The 21,795-nt window shown below is 55.4% G+C and overlaps 1 protein-coding gene across 4 annotated transcripts in view; it reads left to right on the top strand.

The window, feature by feature from the left end:
- The first annotated feature begins 10,633 nt into the window (after positions 1 to 10,633).
- NFATC1 (nuclear factor of activated T cells 1) overlaps positions 10,634 to 21,795 on the top strand; it is a 92,363-nt gene continuing 81,201 nt past the window's right edge. For 2 of the 4 annotated variants that reach the window (XM_066352243.1, XM_066352241.1), the window contains exon 1: positions 10,634 to 11,074. In XM_066352243.1, coding sequence (XP_066208340.1) covers positions 10,948 to 11,074 — 127 coding nt within the window. In that variant the 5' untranslated portion in view covers positions 10,634 to 10,947. Of the gene's footprint in view, positions 11,075 to 14,991; positions 15,810 to 21,795 lie in introns of those variants that run through there. The other 2 variants (XM_066352244.1, XM_066352242.1) reach the window with 2 other exon arrangements.

Below are 21,795 nucleotides of genomic sequence, written 5' to 3'. Positions count from 1 at the left end.
TGAGCCCCGGGCTCCTGGGTGGATGAACAGAGATGGGTCAGCGTTGGTGTCAGGAAATCCGAGTGTCTGAATTCAATTAGAGTTTCGTCTGCGAGGTGGACAATCCACCGCACGCATTGGGTCCTTGCAGGGTCGTCTGCGTCCGGCTCTCCTCCAAGTGACGACCAGTCCACGGCACACGGGTCTGCTGTGACAAACAGCGGCACAGCCCCGTGGGACGCAGGATCCCTCCGCGCCAGGACGCGGTTCCCTGAGTCCCCGGGGCTCCCGTCGGCCGCAGGGTCCATAGGACCGGGGATCGTCCTGCACTGCACGCAGTGTCCACCGCGTTCTTTGTGCGGGCGCCGCGTGGACAGGTGAGAAGTGGCAGAGTCAGTGCGGGAGGAGCAGGTGCGGAGCCGCTGAAGACTCGGAGACCCGGGCGTGGGGCGCGGAGGCGCGGCGTGCGAGGCCGGCAGCGGGCCTGTCCTCCACGTGCCCACAGCCTGGTGTCCTGGGTGACGGTGGACTCAGGGGAAGCCGCACAGACAGGACAACTCCTGGCCGAGGCCCTCGTCGTCGTCCCCCCGACCCCCACCCAGAAGAACTGGCAATCCTGGTTCCCATAAAGCGCTTTCTGCCCAAAGACCCCGGGGAACCCGCCTCCAGGTCTTCCAGTGTTTCCCACCCCGTGTCCCCCGTGTCCCCCGCGTCCCTCCGTCCTGGCGTGAGCGGGGCGAGCTCCCTCCCGCTCCCTGTGGCCTGTGGCCGAAGGAGCAGAAAACCCAGGGCACGGCCGGGTGCAACTTCAGAAGACGCCAGCAGGTGGCAGGAGAAGCTAAGAAATGCCGCCGGCCTCGGGGTCCTGGCTGGTCTGCGGGGAGTGGGGAGGGGGGGGGCACAGGACCATGCGCTGCTTAGAGCCTGGTCTCTGCCTGCGCTGGAACGGCCAGATCCAGAACCGAGTTGGATTGGGTCACTCGCAGAGAGGAACCTCCACCTCTCTTAGGTGTGTATAGTCATAAGGTCTATTCTGCCTGAATGGGAACCATGGTCAGTGTTCATGACAAAGGACACCCCGTGGTCCTGGGGTCACCAGGTCCTTCCAGGAGACCTGCCCCTATGGATGCTGCCTCCCCCGCAGCCTCTCACCATGGGAATACCTACTGGGGGGCCAAAGGGCCAGTGGAGAGGACACCGAGCGGAGCCACAGGGACCCCAGAGAACCAAGGTTTTGCGTCCATTTTTCTGAGTCCTGAAAATGCTCGTGACTAATTCTAGAATTTCCTTAATGGCATAGCCACACAGCTTGAGAACCAGAGAACCTGGAAACCCCACAGTTTCCTGACTGGCCCCACCAGCTTGCCCTGGCCTGGGACAGGGATGCAGCCAGGTGGACAGCCCTTCCATGCTAAATCCCGCTCTGAGGACAGTGTACCCGGACTCCTGTGGCAGCACTCAGCACTTTGTCCTGTTCACCCTGGGCTCCCCTGGGCTCATGGCCACATGGCTCCATCTCTGCTGCTGCTCACACACCCTTGTCCCCTATGTGTGTGTCCAGTTTCCCTTGTTATACAAGGATGCTGGTCACTGGATTAGGGTCCACCCTGCTCCAGGATGGCCTCATGGTAGTCAATAACATCTGCAAAGACTGTGTCCCACTACTGCCCCATCCTGAGGGGTGAGAGCTCTTCAGGGCTGTAGGGTCACTCAGGGTTGCCAGTGTTTAAAACCCTCCACAGAGGCCACCTGGCAGCCACACCAGCTTCCTGGGCCACTCCCTTCTATCACCCACCTGTCTGCAGACCCTCCCTGGACCCCAACCCTGGCCATAGAACATCATAGGCTCCAAGACACCCCTCAGCCCCAACACCCACCATGTGGCCTCTGCAGGAAGTATGTCCTCAGGCTGGGGCCCTGTGCATCCTTGGAGGAAGCAGGACATGGCAGTGATGGGGGGAAGGTATGGAGTGGGTGGACATCCAGCTGATGTGCCTGGTGGGTCCTGTGGCCATTTCAGTAACCATATTCCTGTCAGCTGCAGCTCCTGCTGCCCTGTGACGCCCCCCAGGTCACCCCCAGCTCGTCACACTACCCAGGAGAGTCTGCCAATGCCTGTCCCAGCCCCACTGGCCTGACCAGGTGTCAACACAGGACACCCCTGCCCAACCCATGAAGACTAGAGGTGACAGCACAGGGTCAGCCAGCCATTCAGAAGCAGTGATGGGTCCTGTGTGGGCCCCAGTGATGGGACAGTGAGGCCCCTGATGTCTTAGCTGTGACAACCCAGCCTTGAGCATCACAGGTAGAAACATAACCTCAGCCTTCAGAATTGCCACCCAGGGGAGCGGCCTCCAGCCCCCAAGGCCCTGCCCACTGCATCCAGGGCCCTGAGGCCCAGCCAGCTGCTCAGGTCCCATCCAGCGCCCACGTCCTCCGGGGGGGGGGGGCGTTCCTCAGAGGTGTCTGCTGCTGGCTGGGACTGAGCTGTGGGGATGGTGTGGCAAATCCTCAGAGAACTGGACACAGAGTCACCACCTGACCCGACGGCCCCACTCAGATGAGTGGATCAGAAAACGTATGAGCAGCCATGGAGGACTCCTCAGCCTGAGAAGAAAGGACGTTCTGACACAGCTCCGACATGGGGGGACCTGGCGGACGTGTGCAGGGGAATGAGCGGGCCACAAGAGGACACATCCCGTGCGTGTCGTCAGATTTACGGAGACCAAGTGGATGGTGGGGGTCAGGGTCTGGGGGGCGGGGGCAGAGGTCAGCTTGGGAAGATGGGAGAATTCTGCGGAGAGTGGTGACGGCAGCCCAAGAGCGTGAATGTGCCTCATGCCACAGAGCTATGCACTGAACAACGGTTAAGATGGTACATGCTTGTTCTGTGTGCTTTACAACAGTCTTTTTAAAAATACCCATAAAGAACTCTGGCTTTCTGAGAACCCAAGGCCCAGGTGAACGAGAGCCGGACTGCCCACCCAGCACCATGGGGCCTCTCCGTCCAGGGCTGGCACCCTGCACTCGCTGGTGTGGGCTTTGAACAGCATCACCCATTGCTGAGGGGTCATGTTCATTACACTTTGGCGAGATGCCACTTCCTGTTTCTCGGCAGTAAAAAAAAGGCTTCAGAGGCTTGTAAACGGTGGGACATCAAACGCTCTGACACAGCCTCTTGATGATTTATGTGTAATGAATCAGAAGCACATGGACTAAATTTCCCTTGAAAATCACTCAGGTTTAAAATGAATGGAAAAAGTGCCTCGCAAAGCTTGGGTAGAGCTTTATTGAACCAAACACACTTTAAAAATAGTTTGAGATGCCATGGAACCCAATCCCAGGCACTTCCATCCTGTCCCCTGGCTCAGAACCTCCCGGAAACTGCATCCCAGGTACAAATGAAAGTCACTCAGATGGAAAAAAGAAAGCCAGGGTGCAGACCCCCCCCCCCCCATGTCAGAGGCTGGGGCAGAAGCCGCTCAGCTTGGTCACTGCTTAATTAAACAGATTTAGGTCAACCAACTAGTTTATGAAAAAAGTTACAATGTTGCCATTAGAAAACTATTGTTACTACTTTTATTTTGCCAGAGGAAAACTGAATTCACAGGTGCAAGCCCCAAATCTTGCCAGAAACAAAAGTAACATTTTCCACCCCAGGTGGTTGGGGGGGGGGGGGCAGTGCAGGAACACAGAGGTGGCCCCTAAGCCTCCACCAGGTCCTGCCCCTGAACATGGAGACTGCTGAGGAAGGCCCGCTTGTCCTGCAAGTGTGGAACAGAGAGGCCGAGACCCACTGAGCAGAAGGCCTTCCTGTGAGCCTGCCTGCGGTGGCCTAAGGCTGACCCGGAAAGGTCAGAGGAGCCCTAGCCTCGGGGCCACAGCAGACAGTGGTACAGTAACTGACCAGCCAGCCCCACCGCACCCCGTGAAGACCCGCCCAGCCTACGTGTGTTTTCAGGAGCATCAGGGCAAAGGTGAGCAGCCAGTTCAGGCTGCAGTGGACAGGGCCGCAGGGCAGGCTTATGCAACTCCAATACCTTCCTCCTCCCTCTTCACAGAATCTTGTTTTTCCTCTGCCTCCAAAGCTGGTCCCTCCGGTCCTCACAGAACAAGAAAGGCCCCTCTGGCTAGATCTCTGAGCTATGGCTCTAGAATGATCCAGGGTTCCCATGGTTGTGAAAGAACCCAGCTCCAACCAGACTGAGTGGGAAAGAGAAGCTGTCACCTCACCAGGTGAAAGACTCAGAGGAAAGCACTCTGTCCTGTTAGATCCTTGCCAGCTAACAGCTCCCGGGTCTGCCTCTGGACTTCTCTTCTCCACATGGGCTGGCTCCCCCACCCCACAGACAAGACCGCCTCTGCCCAGCGGCTGCAAGTTCACACCCTTGTGTGACCCCATGTGGAGGGGGGGGGGCCTAGACAAAGGCTGTGACAGATGCAGGGCTGGGCAAGAGTGAACTGTGAGGGGTACCCACCACGTTGGTCTGCAAGTAAGAGCCGTGTCCTGGGGAGAAGACTGCGGCACACACACCCCTGGGCAGAACCAGCATCAGACACCAGTCTCAGGTTTCATCCAAAGAGCTGTCGTTTGGTCGGGTGCCTTTGTGGAAGAACGTATCTTCCAGGGCCTTGTTGAGAACAGCAGAGCAACCATATTAGGGGGGCTTATTAGCTGGGTGTGGTCAAGGAAAGGAAGAGCACCCTACCAAAACCTCTGTCACCCACGCTGGGCCCCCTGGGGAGGATGGCAGGGGTCTGAACACTGCAGAAGAGGAGACACTCAAATAATCCAGCCACTGGCTAAACAAATGAACAAGTCCCAGACTGGGGGGAGGGGAAGGTACCAGTTCCCAAAGTTGCTAAAATATATTGTCTAAAATGTCCAGTTTCCAACACCAAAAAAAATTTACAATGCATGCAAAAAAAGGATGCATGGCCCATATGTCCTAAAAAAGAATGAGAGAAAGAAAGAAAAGAGAGAGAGAAAGAAAAAAAGAAAGAAAGAAAGAAAAGAAAGAAAGAGGAAGAGGAAAGAAAAGAAAAAGCAGGCAAACAGAACTGCCTATAAGAGGGAGCAAATGAGAAATAGCCTCTATGAAGGTGTTCACAGAACTAAAGAAGAATGAGCAAAAGAAGTAAAAGTGTGTAGGATGATGTCACACCCAATAGGCACTGTCAATAAAGAGATGGAAACTATAAGAAAATACCAAATGGAGATTCTGGGGTTGGAAGGCGGGACTGAAGCACGAGAATCACTGGAGGGCTCAACCGCAAGTGTGAACGTGCGGGAGAGGGACCTGGTGGCCTTGGAGATGGAGCGATGGAGAGAACAGAAGCAGAGAGACTGGAATGAAGAAACGTAAAAACAGCCTTGGAGTCACGTGGGACAAGTCACGTGCAACAGCTTGCACGTAGTGGGACAACCAGAAGGAAATGAGACACAGAAAGGGGAAGAAAAAATATTCAAAGACAAAGGGCTGGAAATGTCACAAATTCATTGAAAAACAACAACCTACATATCCAAGAAGCTCAAAGAGTGATAAACTCAGAGACCCACCAACTGACCCACCTCAGTAAAAATGCTGAAAATCAAAAACAAGGAGAATATCTTGAAAGCTGCAGGCATGATACGGTGTGTCACTTATGAGGGAACCCCAATAAGACCAATAGGGACTTTCCAGCAGAGACCATGCAGGCTCAAAGGTGGCGGGCACCCAAAAGCCCTGTACTCAACAAAACTCCCTTTCAGAAATAAAGCTGAAATGAAGACTTCCTCAGATCAACAAAAACTGATTCTCTGCTGCCTGCAGACCCACCTTACAATAATTAGACCACAGAAATGTCTTCAGGTTGAAAGCAACTGACCCCAGACAGAAACAGAATCCACATGAAAAACAAAAACAGAATTCCCATAAAGGTAATTACATGATTTTATAAGACAGCACAAATGTATATTTTTCTCCTTTCATCTGATTGAAAAAGCAAGTGTATAGAATAATATATATAATCTATAATGTCATGTTGGGACTCTAGTTAATAGAATTATAATAGGTTGTAATGTATCTGCTGAAAACACAGAAGAAGTTGGTTAAGGAAGTGACTACAGACAGTCAAGTTCTAAGCATTACAATGTATTGTGGAGTTTGTGATGTTACTATTCATAATGTGACATAATTACCATTCATAATGTAACAAAGTACCGTAAAAAGAGGAGAAAGGGGATGGGCCTACCCAGGACTAACATGTGCATGTATCACTGGCATTGAGCTAAATCTGACTTGTAATGTTATGTGGTAAACTCTAGAACAACCAGTGACGAAATAACTCTTAAAAGTAAAATATATACATATTAATTAAAATGCTACATTAGGAAAAATTCACTTATCGTGAAAGAAAGCCATAAAGAAATAGAGGAACAACAACAACAAAAAAGACATGAGAAAAATAGAAAACGAACAAAGTGGCAGCTGTAAATCCAAGTACATTGATAATGACATTAAATGTGATGGATGAAAGAAGACAATCCAAGGCAGAGATTGTCAAATTGGACAAAAACATAACCCAACTTCAGGCTGGTTACAGGAGACACACTTTAGACTCGAAGGTGAGAAAGGACCATTTTGCAAAGAGCAAATGTGGGGAACTGGACTAGCTGCCGTAACGTCTGACAGTGTGGATTTTTTAACACCAAAGGTTTTACTAAAGATAAAGGGGGACATTTCATAATTATGGAAGGCCAGCCTATCGGGAAGACACCACAAGTGTAAACACACCTGCCATCTAACATCGAGCTCCAGAATATGTAAAGCAAGAACCAAGGGAAATCTGGGGTAACCACTAGTGCTACAGAAACACCCCACCTGAGACTTCAACACCCCGCTTTCAGTAGGAACCAGAAAGACCTGAACACCTTAAACCAACCAGACATACCAGACATCTGCAGAACACTCAGGCCAAGAGCAGAACATACATTCTTCTCAAGTACACATGGACCATTTCCAGCTAGACCACGTTGGCTGAACAAACGCAGGGTGTCTAAGGTCACCACGCTGGGAGGCGGTGACGGAGCTAGGGAGGTGGGCAAAGACTCCGAGAGGTGGTAGGGACCTGGGAACAGGGAGAGGCAGATTGGAAGAAGTCTCTGCTAATGGAATAAATAAGCAATTTTCAACTTGTGTCCTGCAAGAATTTTTAAAACATGCAATATACCTAATTAGGCAGGGACACTGACCTCTTTTCTCTTAGATTATCAAATGAAAAAAAAATGACAACAGTCAACACAACAATAGCCATCCAGTGTGAATGAATCAAAATTATACCTATTTTTAAATGTAAGATTGGCAAAAAAATATTTTTTGGTGTGCTGTGGGATTTTATGTGCCATGAGATGAAACTAAATGGGGACAGGGGAGATGGTTCCAGTCTCAGGGGTGGGGTACCGGGACAGGGAGGGGCTTCCTGCAGAGGAGGACTGTGTGTGAGGACTCCAGGTGTGGAAAGTGAAGGACATCAGGTGCCATGCTAAACTGTTTGGCCTTTATCCTGATGCCCTGGCCATGTGCCCCAGGAAGGGAAGTTGATTGGTTGGTTGGTTGGTTGGCTGAGTTGATTGTCAGATTTGGTGGTCAGGCTGAGGTCAGGCAGGGAGGCCACTGAACAAGGCCTTTGCAATAGACCCATGGATGGAGGGGGTGCACTGAGGAGAGATACTGCACAAGTAAAAGCAGGGTCAGGTCGGTGAACCTCAAATCCACGGATCTCTAAGAACACCCCAAACTTAAAAGGGAAGTCTGTATGTGCTGACACAGGCACATGATCAAAAGTATCCCGTTATTTCTCAACTCCAGCCACAGGTGGGAGATTTACTTGCATTGGGTTTAAAAAAAGAATCTCAGCAGTTTAGTTAAAAGTAAACCTCTCCATACTTCTGATTTCTTAACGCCAAGCTCTACCCTCTGGCTAAATGCAGAGGTCCCCAAACATACTTCCTAGCAACTCTGTTCTGCTGGTTTGCTCCCTCCCCACCGGGTAAAGGGTGCTTCCATGTAGTATCACACCTGGCGATGAAAGGAGTCAAAAGCACAAAATGTTCCTAAATGGAGAGGTTTGAAGGAGGTCACCACTGTGGCCCAGAGAGTGGACCTAGCAAGGACAAACGCTCCCAGTGAACTCGCAGGTGCCTGCGTGCTCTTCCTGAGCAACTAGAGCCACCTGCGTGGGTGCGCCCGAGTCACCGCGAAAAAGGTGCGCGCCGGCAGGCACCTGCGCAGAAGCTGGGGGAGCGAAGGCAGCGCCAGGCCAGGTGCTTTGAGTGGTCCCGTGGGGCTTCCGGGAAAGAGGCCGGAGGGTTCCAGGTCCTCCTGACCTGGCCCGACCGCCCACATCACTGAGGGCCGCGTCTCCATAGCAATTGTGCTTAAACACAAAACCCAACCAACGTGATTGCCCGGGTCTCTAGAAAATACTGAAACATCCCCAATACGCTCCAGGAGAAAGGCCTTGGCATCCAAGGGGACGTTGAAAGTGGTAAGCTTCTCGGATGTAATTGCCCCAATAATCCACCGAAACAACAGTAATCTAAAAATAGTCTTGTTTTCTGCCCTAAGCTCCTTTTAACTTCGTTAGTCATCACCCATTCTTAAAATAAAATCCGTGTAACGTCTCTCCTGGTAGCGGCTATAAACACACCTCGAGAGGAAGCGGGAAGCCCTGGCGGCGGGAGGGGGCGCAGGGGCCGTGGCCGCAGGACCGAGCTCAGGGGACCCCGCGGTGGCCGCAGGACCCGCCGCGGACCCGGGGGCGTGAGGGCCGCTCCGCCGCGCCGCCATCTCCGGAACTCCCTGCGCCCTGGCGCGCGGCCACCGTGGTCCCGGCAACGGCATTAAACAGAGGGAAACAGACGGGGATTCCGTCATCGGGCGGGGGAATAAGGGGAGCATTGAGAGCAGACAGGAAAGAGCTTTTCTGGATGGAGTGAAAATTATTTATCGAGGGGGAAGTGAGGACCAGCCACCGTGGTCAACAGCCCCCCGCCTATTCCTGTCCAGGGCGCCCCCGCCCATGCGGGTCCCACGGGCTCCAGACCCGCGCGTGTGAAAGCGAGGGAGGGGCGGATGGAGCGGGGGGGGGGGGGCGGTCAGACTTTCATACCACTTGCGGGACCTCCCTTTGCTCCCCCCACCCTAGTCTCATCCTCCTCCTCCCCGAGCGTCGTGGGCAGGGGGGCGGAGGAGAGCGGGGACGGAAACTCTAAAGGCAAAATCCTGGCGGTGGGAGGGGGGTGGGGTGGGGCGGGAAACGGAAACTCTGCAGGCAAAATGCTGGCACCCAGGTCTGGGGACACCAGGACTTAGTGCAGAAAGATCCGCATGGAGGAGGGGGTGCGCCCCCTGGCGCCCCCTGGCGGCCTCCTCCCGGCTGGGTGTGCGCTCCTCGCTCCAGCATCCGGCATCCTCGCAGGGTCCCCTACACCTTTGGAGTCTCCGCGGGGTTTCCCCCCAGCCTCAGTGTCCTGGAGGCACCCACCACCCTGCGCCTGGGGCATTCACTGTCAACGTGAGAGCCGATGTATAGGTAGTGCCCGAAAAGTGTGACACGCACCCGGACACCCTAGGGATGAGAGACGTGGTTGGAGAACTGGGACGGGGAGAGATTTCAGTTCTGCCCGCTGGGCAGCTTCCTGTTATTTGCTGTCGCATCCGATTAGCCCTCCAGACCCCATCTGGGCCAATGCGCCCCCCCCCCCCCCGTTTCGCTAGGTCCTTGGCCTGGAATCTTCTGGGGACCCACCAGCATCCCACAGGCCTCCTGGGTCCCCGCAGCAGACATGTCTTTTGCGTTTGGGTTTATTTTAAACCACATAAGGGTGTCGTGCCATAGATTTATGGGTTTTGTAAACCAGACATTTTTACCGCCCTAACACTCCAGTCCCTTCCATCCGCGGCCAACGAGAAAATGTCCCGTTGGCAGCCGCGCTGAGCTGGAGGCCGAGGGTTTGAAAGGGGAAAGTGTTACGTGAACGCGGCGTCGGTTCTGCGGCTCCCGGACCAGCTCCACTAGCCGATCCCGAAGTCGCGCCTCGGGAGGGGCGCTTGGCTCCCCTGTCCCCCCGCACCCAGCTCCTGCACCGAGGATCGATCGTCTGGCTCGGGCATTTACACCGGGAAAGGCCAGCAAGTCGAGGTGCCGGGACTGCCGTGCAATCTGTTAGTGATTTGGCGGGGTGGGAATTTCCTTTCCCGGGCCTGCCAGGGGGAGCGCTTTTCCAAATTTCCACCGCGGGGAAGCCTGTGCTTTTACATAATGACTTCAGCATGCCGCGCTCCGGCGCCCCTCGGCCCTGCTCCCCGGCCACCCTGCTTTAGGGCGGAGAGCGACTCTAGGGACCCTTTCCCCCTCTGGACCCGGTCCAGGCGGGTCCATTCGCCCAGTACCCCACATGAGCCCCTGCCCGCCTCCCTTGCGCCTGGGTTCGGGAGAGGGGCAGCCCCCGCGGGGAGGGGCCAGCACTCAGCACTGGTCCCCCGGGCCGGGCAGCGCCGGCAGGGGCGGGCGGGGCGTGATGTCATGGCAGGGAGGGGGCGCGGGAGCGGCTGGGCGGCGGGAGGCGGGGGAGGGGTTTTCCAGCTTTAAAAAGGCAGGAGGCAGAGCGAGGCCCTGCGTCAGAGCCAGACATTGAGACTCAACTCGCTGGCACAGTCGCCGCGAGGGGTCCAGCAGCCCAGCAGCCCAGCGTGGGCGCACAACTCCAAACCCCGCCACCGCCACCCACTACCCTGCTCGGGTCCCAGGCCACAGCCGCCCCGCCACGCGCGCACACGCCCCTCGATGACATTTCTACAAGTCGCGCGACACTGAGCCCAGGCAGTGCGCGTCCGCTGGGGAGTCTGCTTCCCTGGGAGCACGACCCCAGTGGTGCCCGCTCCTTCCGCTCCTCCTCCTGCTCCAAGCGCTGCGGCCGCGTGGATGCCAAGTACCAGTTTTCCAGTCCCTTCCAAGTTTCCACTCGGCTCTCCGGCTGCAGTCTGCGGGAGAGGAGAAACTTTGGGGCCCGCGCCGCCCGCCGGCGGCACCATGAAGTCGGCGGAAGAAGGTAAGCTGGCTCCACTGCCGCCCCCCACGCGGTCCCCCAACCGCAGCCCCCGCGCCGCAGCCCAGTACCGCCGTCACTCACCGCCCCCCCCTCCGTGCCTGTGCCGCCTGCGTACCCCAGAGGTCCGACTCCGGGAGGGACCAGCTGGCCAGGCCAGCGTCTGAGCGCGGGAGGGGCGCGGGTCCACGGTGCACTACGGACACGCTTCACAGATTGGGAAGCAGTGTTCCCCTGGTGTTTCCCCAGAGCAACCCCGATTTCGAGCGTGCCTTCTTGCCAATAAGAGTCTCCTCTTCTCTAGCGCTGAGGGAGCGCACTTGGCCTTTGCGGGCGCAGCCTCCCAATGAATCCTAGCAGTAGAAACTCAGTTCAAATGCGAGTGGTTTGGGGAGGAGACAAAGTTAAGGGCTGTCAGACCACAAAGGACACTTTGGGATAAAGTGACGTTTGAGGGAAGACGAAGGATGATAGCCTGGTCTTTTACTCTGTGGGATGAGGCCACTCTGGTTTCAAGGACCAGCCAGCGGGAGGTGTGGGGGCGGCGCCCCTCCGTGATTGTCCTCTCCAAGCACCAGCCCCCAAATCCATGTCCACGTTGCTGAGCCCGTTTGGGCTGTCCCGCTGGAGGCCGGGTGCGGGACTGAAAGCTATCAGACGCGCTGTCCGAATACAGCCCCTGGTTCTAGCCGGCTTCAATCCAATAGACACGGAACTTCCAGCCATAGAAAACGTTTCAGGACAGTTTGAAAAGGGACCGCCAAGTTTCCAGTTGCTAGTTCACAGCCACAGGATGGCATAAGTGTCTGCTCTGACGCCTGGCAACGGTGAGTCTACTGCTGACAGTGAGCTCAGTGAGCCGGCTACCCTCCCCAGGGCAGTCTCACAGTCACAACCCCCTTTGTCCCTTACAAAAACCACCAGTCACCAAAGAGGCCAGGATCTCCTACGTGGGGGTGGGGGGCCCCCTCAGGTGTGTGGAGACCCATGGGAGGGAGGGGCTATCACCCCAATGAGGAGTTACAATGGCAAGTGCACAGGGGAGTCTGGGCGACACCTTCCCAAATGCCTTATTGACTTAAGCAGTTTATTTAAATTATTTTAAGAAAAACCTTGCCGATGAGCAATAAGTGCTTCTATTTTATAAGGTGGACATCCTTCCGCCAAGCGCTATAAAGTACACACCACCGCTTCCTGCTCAGTCCAGCCAAAGCCAGGCCTCAGAGCGTCAGTTTCCAGAGACTGCCAGCTCCAGGGACTGCCTTACCTTCACAGCTACTTGCAACCACACTCTCAGCACAAGATCCCTGCTGTCAGTGGCCTGGTGTCTCCCATTGTTTTTCTACGTGTTCTGTATCAAAGAAGAAACATGTAGCCTGTTTCTCACCCATTTCATCTCAATTTAGAAAATGTTAAAATGCAAAGGTCAGGAAATGTTTACAGGACCAGCCCTTGCTATTAAAAACGTCTTAAAAAATATTTGAGGTTTTTATTGTAAACCCTTAAACACTTATGTCAAAGTTTTCCCCACGTATTTTTTATCACTGCCCTTTCTTCCCCCAAAAAACAAATCACAGGCCTTTCAAAGTTCACATTTTTACTTGAACAGTCAGGGGTCGGTCCTGTAGCAAAGAACCTTTCTACTCTGACAAGAGGAAAAACCATCTGTGAGGGCGGCAGTGAGTTTTCCTGTTTCCTTCTCAACAAGATAGATTTCAGAACACCCCTCCTGAAAGGCAGGGAGCCAGGTACACTGCTGCCCTTTGCCTCGACAAATATCGGTGTATTTTATAAGGCAGACAAAATTAGGCTAACCAGAAAGTATGATCTAACCCTTCATAAAGACAGGCCCTCCTCCATCTGAGGCAGTCGGTCCTGCAGGCCAGCACCCCTGCTGCTGGGGCTGGGGTGTCCTCAGTGCAGGCCCACTAAGGCATGGGTGCCATCTCAGACTCTGAGTGCTGCCCCGGGCTCCCCCAGTTTAATGAGCATCTGGGTTGAGGCTCATTAGGCACTGTTGTTTCTGGTGGCCCGAGCTTGTTTTCCCTGTGCAGAATGCAGAGAAATGCAGGCCTGTAGGTAGGCACCCACCCACCCATTCAGAGGTTGCTCCACACTGAATGCCCCCAGGCTCGCAGAACAGAACAAAGCGCCCCTGTTCTCCCGCCACTTAACTTCGTGGCCTTGTTTCCTCATCCAGATTAGAAGGGCGCTGGCGCCCACTGTATCACACCCAGGGCTGGAGCGCTGCGCCCGACAACACCCGCAGCCTCCGAGGAAGCGCCAAGCTAAACATTTTCATCGAGACAGGAGTCTCTGCTGAAGCAGCAGCTAGCTGATGTCACTCACGAGATCAAAGTCTTGGGGTGCTGGTAAGGGGAGCATTTTATTTTTATTTTATTTTTAGTTTTTACAGAGACAGAGAGAGAGTCAGAGAGAGGGATAGACAGGGACAGACAGACAGGAATGGAGAAATGAGAAGCACCAATCATGACTTTTTTGTTGCGTGTTGTGACACCTTAATTGTTCATTGATTGCTTTCTCATATGTGCCTTGACCGCGGGCCTTTAGCAGACCGAGTAGCCCCTTGCTGGAGCCAGTGACCTTGGGTCCAAGCTGGTGAGCTTTGCTCAAACCAGATGAGCTCGTGCTCAAGCTGGCGACCTCAGGGTCTCGAACCTGGGTTCTCGGCATCCCAGTCCGACACTCTATCCACTGCTCTACCGCCTGGTCAGGCAAGGGGAGCGTTTTAAGAAGCTGCGACCCATCTGGTCACCTTGGTGGGTATCTGAAACTAGGTGGGGCCCAGCTCAGTTTTGGCAATAGCAGCCCGGTGTCCTGCATCCCACAGGGAGCAAGCACCTGGTGGGCACACAGGCACACTGAGTTTTAACAGACCCTCTCCAGGACAGTGGGGCACAAAGTTTTATTCTAAATGTATGATGAGGGCTATTATTGGTGTGTCAATTTTTTATGGAGGTGAGAGGTGGCTAAAGTTAACAGCAACAACAAAAAAAAAAACCAGAAAGAGAGAAAATGAGATGTTGTGGCCTCTCAACAGAAAACAGAACTTTCATTTGCCTGAAGGTCAGCAAAAAAGCAAACTAAAACAAAACAACCCTCCAACATACATCTCAAAGTGAGAACTATTATTAGAAACTAAATCAGGCCAAAGTGAACCATAGTTTATCACTGGAGAAAACCAACCCTTTTGCAAAGGGTCACAGGAGAGAAGCGTCTAGGGTGCTGGCAGGGTCACGTGACTGCCAGGGTCTCTGCCTCTGGAAAAAGCAATGCCCTCAGGGCAGAGGGCCTGCGGAGGAGCCAGAACCGAGGGCGGATTAGCAGCACAATCTCCTGCGCGGACCTGGTGCGTGCCTTCCTTTCCGACTGGGCGCCCCCAGAGCGAGGTTCTCTCGCACAGTGGTGGCCTTCGCTACCATTTCTCGCTGTTGCAGATGTTGACTTGACGCAGTGCCAGGACCCTGGGGACAGTTCGCACAAACAGCTGGGAGAATGGGCGATGTGTGCGGCTGCGCGGGCCTGGCTGTTTGTACTAAGTGGGGGTGGGCGCGCTGCTGTGCGCACCCAGCCCCAGGCCCTCCTCTGCTCAGCCCTGTAGGGCTATGGAGCTGCCCCGAGGGGGCTGAAGGGACGCGAAGCACACACACAGGAGCGTGCAGTGCATTTCAGGAGGCTGGGGACTGGGGGGAAGGAGGTGTGACAGGAAAAAAAGGTTGCACTGGCGGCGCCCGCCTAGGAGTCAGTCCGGAGGCAAGAAAGGCCTTAGGCCCAGCGGGTATGGGAGCCCCGGCCGACCTGTCGTTGGGGGGCGCCCCTGTCCCAAGAGCGCTCCCCCGTCCCTGCGCTTTCCGTGGTGTCCTGAGCTGTGGGGTGGAGGTAGCACTTGGGGGCCTGCCGGGAGCCTAGCCTCGGCGGGATGCGCCACTTCCTTCCGCCCGGGAGAAGAGGACGCGCAGAGTGAACGTTTGGAAACAAAGTTGTGGACAAAGTCAGCGGGCCAGGTGCGATGCTGCCGTCGCTCTGAGGAGCAGTCACATTTCTTTGCGCCACTTGGTGTCACGGAGGAGTCGGTGGCTGCGTGGGGGTCCCGGACAGGACAGTGTCTCTCACGCACATGGACCCGGTGCGGATCGCAGAGACACTTCGGGGTCTGGCTCGCGGGGGTGCGGCGCCGGGGCAGGGACACAAATGACAGGCGTGTGCTCGGGTGCTCGGGCTCCCGGAGTTTATTTAAAACTCGGCTGCGGAGCAGAGGCTTGTTTGTGTGAACCCGGAAACGCGGGGGAGGGGCCGTGAGCGCGGGCGGGGGAGGGGCGGCCGGAATCACATTACCAGGACAGGCCGAGCGCGCGCCGGCGCAGCGAGTGGGGCGGCGACCACAGGTGCCCGCGGCCCGAGACCGGCCCGGCCCGGCCCGCACCCCGGTCCAAAACCCGATCCCAGCCCCGAACTTGAGGCCGGCCTTGAACCTGGACCCAACCCTGACCCTCGACCGTGGTCTTGACCCTGACCCTGGACCTCGGACCCTGGCAGAGACCCCCGATCCCGGACCCGACTCCGATTCTGGACCCCAACCCCAGACCCTGGACCCTGGACCCGGACCCCAGACCCGGCCGTCCAGACATGACGGGGCTGGAGGAGGACCAGGAGTTCGACTTTGATTTCCTTTTCGAGTTTAACCAGAGCGACGAGGGCGCCTCCGGGGTCACTCCAGGTGGGTCCACGCTGATGGGAAGTGCAAGGCCCAGGGTTCAGGGCCCAGGGGTGCAGGGCCTGAAGGTGCATTGTCCAGGGGTGCAGCAGTCAAGGGTTCAGTGTTCTGGGGTGCAAGGGTCAGGGGTCATGGTCCTGGGGTGCAAAGATGCGGTACACATTAGAGGTGCAGAGTTCAGAGGTAGAGGGTCCTGGGGTGCAGGTTCGGGTGATGCAGGGGTCATGGGTGGAGTGTCCAGGGGTATAGGGGTCAGCAGGTAGGGTTAGCTCAAAGAGAGCCAGCCTGGGGGGCACACCTGGGGCCTGAACAGCCCCTCCTGGCCTCTCTGCCCAGGAATGCCTGTTCCAGTGCCCCTCTGCCCCCTCCCCCCATCAGGTCAGGGCAGCACCCACAGTGTCCCCACTTCTCTGCCCCCCCTGCACTGTGAGCGGTGGAAAACAGGTCAAGTTTAATAGCAAGTAGGCGTGGTCAGGAGGGGAAGCCCCTGTAAGGCCTCCTGGTGCCATGGCTCTGGCTCCAGGCTTCAGGGAGCACCAGGTCCCCGCCTGTCAGTCACACTGGTGCTGGTCTACAGCCTCCCCTAGGAGGGGCTGCTGGCTCCAGGAGGCAGATGCAGTGCTCATGCCAGGGGACAGGAGCATTCAAGGCCCAACTGGGACAGTGCCCTGGGACAGGTGCTGAGTGGCCACTGCCAGAGAGCAGGGGGGCCGCAGAGCCCCCTATCTGTGCCTGCCCTGTGGTTTCAGGCTCCTAGCCCCTCCCAGAACAAAGTTAAAGTGGAAGTAGCCTGGCATGGGGGACAGGGGCCTTGCCTTTCTTTCATTTTTCTCTTCTCTGTCAAAATAAGGGACCCTGTGCCCCCAGAGCAGGAGCTTTGGAGTGAGAGTCACTGAGCAGCCCCAGCCAGTCTGGCAGTTACAGCCTCTCCTGTCCTCTCTCTCTCTCTGTGACATCTTCAGGGCACCCTCTCTGCTTGTGCCTGCGTGGCAGCCAGGCCATGAGGTGTACACAGCACACTTGGCACCAACAGGATTGTATATTTTCCATCCTCTTCATTGCTCCTCTTTTTAAACATTGTAACGCCTGGTCGTTTTTTTAAAAAATAAATGTTCCGGACCAGGTCGGGCTGCCCCATTTTCAGCATTCCCCTTCCCTGGCTGCCTCCCCTGGTCCTCCTTGGCTGTGGGCTTCCAGGCTCTGGCGTCACAGGAGCCCTGCCAGACAAGGGTGGGGGGGAGGTCCGAGGCCATGACTTGCTCGCTGGGTCTGGCTGCCCGTGGCTCTGTGCGTGCTTCTGTGGGTGTGTCCCGGGCTCTCAGCATCAGGGGACTCTCTCCCTCAGTGTTCAGCCCCTTTCCATTCATTTAGCAAAGATCAGTCGTGACAGGTGCAAGTGTGGGCCACATTCCCGGCCTCGTTATGGTGTGAAAGAGCAGCATGTCGTGTGTGTGGAGGAGTCACACAGTATGTCTCTTTGCAGAGCCGTTCCTTGTGCTTAGCAAGATGCAGCTAAGGTTCCTCCAGGTCATTTCAGGACCTGACAGCTCGTTTTTCTTTTGTGGTGAATAATATTCCACTGTCTGGATGGACCCTGCTCATTCACCCATCATCTATTAAAGTATGTTTTGGTTCCTTATAAGTTTTGGCAGTTATGAATAAAGTCCTTGGTTTTTGTTCTTATTAACTTTTACACTCCGTGTGTTAATTATTAAGTTATTACGTTGCTATGCTAAACTGTTACATTAAATTCTCGAGCTCTGAATGGGCGATAGAAACGGCTTCATACTCTCTCAGGGCTCAGCCCAAATATAAATAAATGAACGGGTGACTAATACCGAGATCAATTGTAAGCTTGGTAACAGAGTTTCGTAGCTTATGCTGGGCCCCAAAACGGGTAGTTTGTCAGGTGGACGGGCCAGCCCTGACCGCAGGAGGCCCAGTTGCTCTTCTTGGTTACAGTTCCTTCTGACTTGAGAGTGATGTCCTGGGGGTCCTGGCCTCCAGGGGTCAGGGATAGGCTGGTTGTTCGTCCACCCTGTCACTTAGGCCACCTCGTGCTTGTGTAGAGGTGCTACCACACTGGGCAGCACCTGTTGTTTCTGGGGGTCTGTCTTACCTGTTGTTTCTGGGGGGCAACTGGGTCTTGGGGTTCCCTCATCCCAGGATGCCCAGCAGGTGCAAATAGACGATCAGTAGCCAGTTGTTGAGAGAAAGAAGGGAGAACATGAACAATACACTGTGGGCTGGGCAGGCGTGTCATTGCACCCTCTTCCTGTCCACCGGCCCGGCTGCAACAGAAGAAGGCGGAGCTTCTGCTCCTTTCTGGTGTCAGGAAGTAGCTGCTGCTGTCAGCTGGGAGGTGGCGTGGCTGCTTCCCGCCAGGGCTCCTGTTTGCTCTGTTATTTTGGCTGGCCCACTGCTGCCAACATTGTCACCCTGGCAACTTGGGAGGAACCGGGCCAGGCCTCTGGGTCTGGCTGGAGTCTGCCCAGCAGTAGGGCCACTTCAGCTCAGTAGAGGCCTGTCTGTGCCCTCCACACCTGTGGTGGGTGGCCTTCCGTCCCTCGCATGTGAAAGGACGTCTCAGGAGGTGTTTGTCTTCTCAAGTTGGTTTTCTGCAGTGGCAAGGGTGATGGGAAGAGCGCAGGAGCCCCACTCATGAGTGGGGCATGGTCCTGCCCTGGGAACACCATCCTCCTGGGTGGAGGCCTCAGGAGCACTGGACACAGGGCGTGGGGCCGGGACCTTTGCCATTTCAGGACATGCCCTTACGACCGACTCTGCCGTCCTCTGTTGCCCTGCGTTTCTCAGGGATGTTTCCATTGAGGACAGTTGTTTGTGTGGAGGATGTTTTACGTCTGTGTCACGTTCGTCAGAGGACGAGCACAGCTAGTAACCAACAGCGCATTGGTGTTTGCTCCTTAGAAACAGGATGAGAGATGAGGACCTAAGGCAGGCAGGTTGGAGGACCCGCAGAAGGGCCGCCGGGGCTTCCTGGCGGGACATTCTCCATGGTGTTGGCCACGGTATCAAGGCCACCCTGCTGGCCTTTGTCAAGCCCTCTCCCAGCAGCCTGCTGGGAGAGCAGCACCCTCAGAAGCTGTCTCTTTCCATCAGGTGCGGGGCCTGCCAGTCCGCACCCACTTGAGAGAGCACGCCCCATGGCTGCTCAGTCAGCAGGCTTTAACACAGGACTGGGCATTGAGTGTGTCTCTGCTTTGTTTTGTTTCTAGCACCTGCAAAATTATAATCTTACCAGGTGGGTTCCGACGCCACTGGCCCATGGACGGGGTCCAGCCAGGCATTTGGAAGGACAGGGCCTGGCAGTCACCTGTTCCAGTCTATTTCCAGCCTCCTATTCACCACGCAACCCCACAAGTGCTACAGGGACGGTCCTTCAAGTGAACAGTCAAGCTCAGTGTGCTTCTCAGAGTCTGTGGGAGAGCAGGATGCACAGGGACTGGCCTGTTGGAAACGGTCGCTTGGTGGCCACATGGCCCCGCATGCCCATCTCGCTGTCGCAGCTGCAGAAGAGTGGCCCCCCAACACAAGACGGGTGGTCCTGTGAGTCCCTATAATGCCAGACGCTATTGGCTTTAACAGGGCTAAATAGTTCTGGTGGTGGTTCAGAGATAACAAAATTGTGTGGTTCTATACTACATTATTTCTCCAAATGAGACAAAATAATTCTGACAGCTCTGGCTTGTTGAATTTGCTGAGCATGGAATTTGCAAATGGGTGCTGGGCCAGCCTAGGAGGTGAGCACGTCCCTGCTGGCTGCCCACCCCTGCTGGCTCCCATTGAGTCAATCCTCGCACCCCCACAGCGCCTTGCACGGGGCTCTGCAGGGTTGGGGGGGCAGCCATCTGAGAACTGGGCATGTAAAGAGCAAGCAAGTTCATGTCTTCCAAGGACCAGCCCCAGTTTGATTACTTTTGTGATGTTAAAGTGTTTTGGAGATGCTGTCTGTAATACGCGCTTAAGCCCCAGCCGCTCTGCGCTCACCTGCGCTGGAATTTTAATGACCCTCCCCGGCAGAGGGCCAGGTGCCAAAAGCCCAGCAACAAATGACTCTGATGGGTGTTGAACTGGTCCATAGCCCCTGGCAGGACACAAATCAGCCTGAACGTCTCAGGCTTGTTAAGGAAGTTCCCGGGAATGTTTTCGTTCCATGTAAATGTGGTCCCTTTGGATAGTTAAATGATTCAGATTTGAATACAGCTTCAATTGGCAATAAAACCAAATGCAGCCAGGTGGGGAGGGTGGGGGGTGGGGGTGGGGGTTGGCACCTGCGGGCTGGCACCTCTGCCCTGCTGGGCATTTGTTCCAAGGAGAGAACCTCCTCATCAGCTCGCTGGAGTGTTCATGATGAGGTGCTGCATGCTTTCAAGTTCTTCCTTTCGAAATTTGTCTAATTAAGGAGAGGACTCGTGCTTAGGTGAGTCTTTCCTTGTTTTTAAATAAAGGCTGTGTGTGTGTTTCTCTTCCTCATGGACAGATGTTGGTTTAAATAAAAGGCCCCTTCTGGGAATGTTCTGATCATCAGTGGACCCCACGTGCCATAGAAATGCATCAGACCCCCTCACTCTGCCCGCCGGCCCCCCACCTGCCTGTTCATCCAAAATCTTTCAGCAGGCTGAGTCCTGTGCTGGCACATGGGGAGGCCCCCAGGCTTGCTCAGTTCGTGGCTAGACTTTTTTTTTCCCCCTTAATTCTCAGAATCACCTTCCTGCCAGTGGGGTCAGCTGTGTCTCTTAAAATGAGCTATAGATGCATGGAATCTTCTTTCAGCCGGGCAGGAAGTGTAGGGATCCATCCAGAACCCCCTCCAAGGCCCAGGGACCGCTGGGGTGGGGCAGGTGGCAGGGCCCCTGCGCGGGTGCTGGGCTCTGTGCAGGTGGGACCAGCAGGGCTTGGAACCGGCTTCGTGTTGACAACCATGTTTAGTGTTTCCATCCTTCGCCCCTTGTACTGCATGCCCAGTGTTGGTGATTTCTCTTTGACATGAAAATTCATCTTTTGTGGGCTGTTAGGTCACCTGTTGCTTCGCAGATATGAGGGCTCTGAAAAAACGGGGCCTGGTGTGGGTGTGAGTGGGGCCCATTCTCACCAGGAGGGGGGTGTCAAGGGGCACTGGTTCTGTCATGGGGATGTTGCTGCCTCAAGTACCAAACATCAAGAGAGCCCTGGTCCTCAGGGAACACGTTTAACCTGGGCAGGCAAGATGCCCATGGCATAGCCACCCCAAAAACAGAAGGGGCGCAGAGGCCACAGGAGCGGCCCAGCTGTCTCAGGGAAGTGCCTGTTGGGACTAAGAAGAGGCCAGCAAGTTCCCCGTGGGTGACCAGCTAGTTCGGGAGTGGCCGCAGGTGTGCGGGGGCTGCGATGGGGCTGGGGGGAGCTGGGGGGACGTTGGGAGACCTGCACTCACTGAGGAGGAACTGGGCCCCCAGGAAGGGGTGCTGCCCAGGCAGTGGCTGTTGGGAAACGCATGCTCCAGGCCATTTAGCCTGTTGAGGACCAGGACGCAGTGATATGGTCCATTGTGGAGAGACGCCAGGAAAACATCTCTGACGTACAGGAGTGTGAGGACAGGTCAGCCATAGTAAAGCTGTTGGCTGAAATCTAGTTACTGCCCTGTAGTTAGTTATACAATAATGGTTTCCCACTTGCTTTATTAATATCCTGCTTACTGATCATTTGTTGGTAATAACCCTAATCACACAGTGACCGAATGAGGCTTTGCTCTTGGTCAGACTGGCCAATATCCAACTTCCCACCTGTAGTGGCATGGACCTGTCAACACCTGCCAGCCTCAGGAGCACAGATGTGCTTTTGTTGAACTAGCAGATCTGGCTGGAAAGGCTGGGGGGTGTTGGGCCAGCCGTGAAGGAGAGGACGTGGGACAGGAACATGTAGGTGTGCCAGCGTGATGCATGCGTGCGTTGCACACACACCTGCATGTGGCCATGGGGACATGGTGCTC

The sequence above is a fragment of the Saccopteryx leptura genome, chromosome 11 (assembly GCF_036850995.1).
Source record: "Saccopteryx leptura isolate mSacLep1 chromosome 11, mSacLep1_pri_phased_curated, whole genome shotgun sequence".
Classification (NCBI taxonomy): domain Eukaryota; kingdom Metazoa; phylum Chordata; class Mammalia; order Chiroptera; family Emballonuridae; genus Saccopteryx; species Saccopteryx leptura.
Note: the sequence above shows the minus strand (reverse complement) of the source record. Positions and strands in the feature narration are given on the sequence as shown.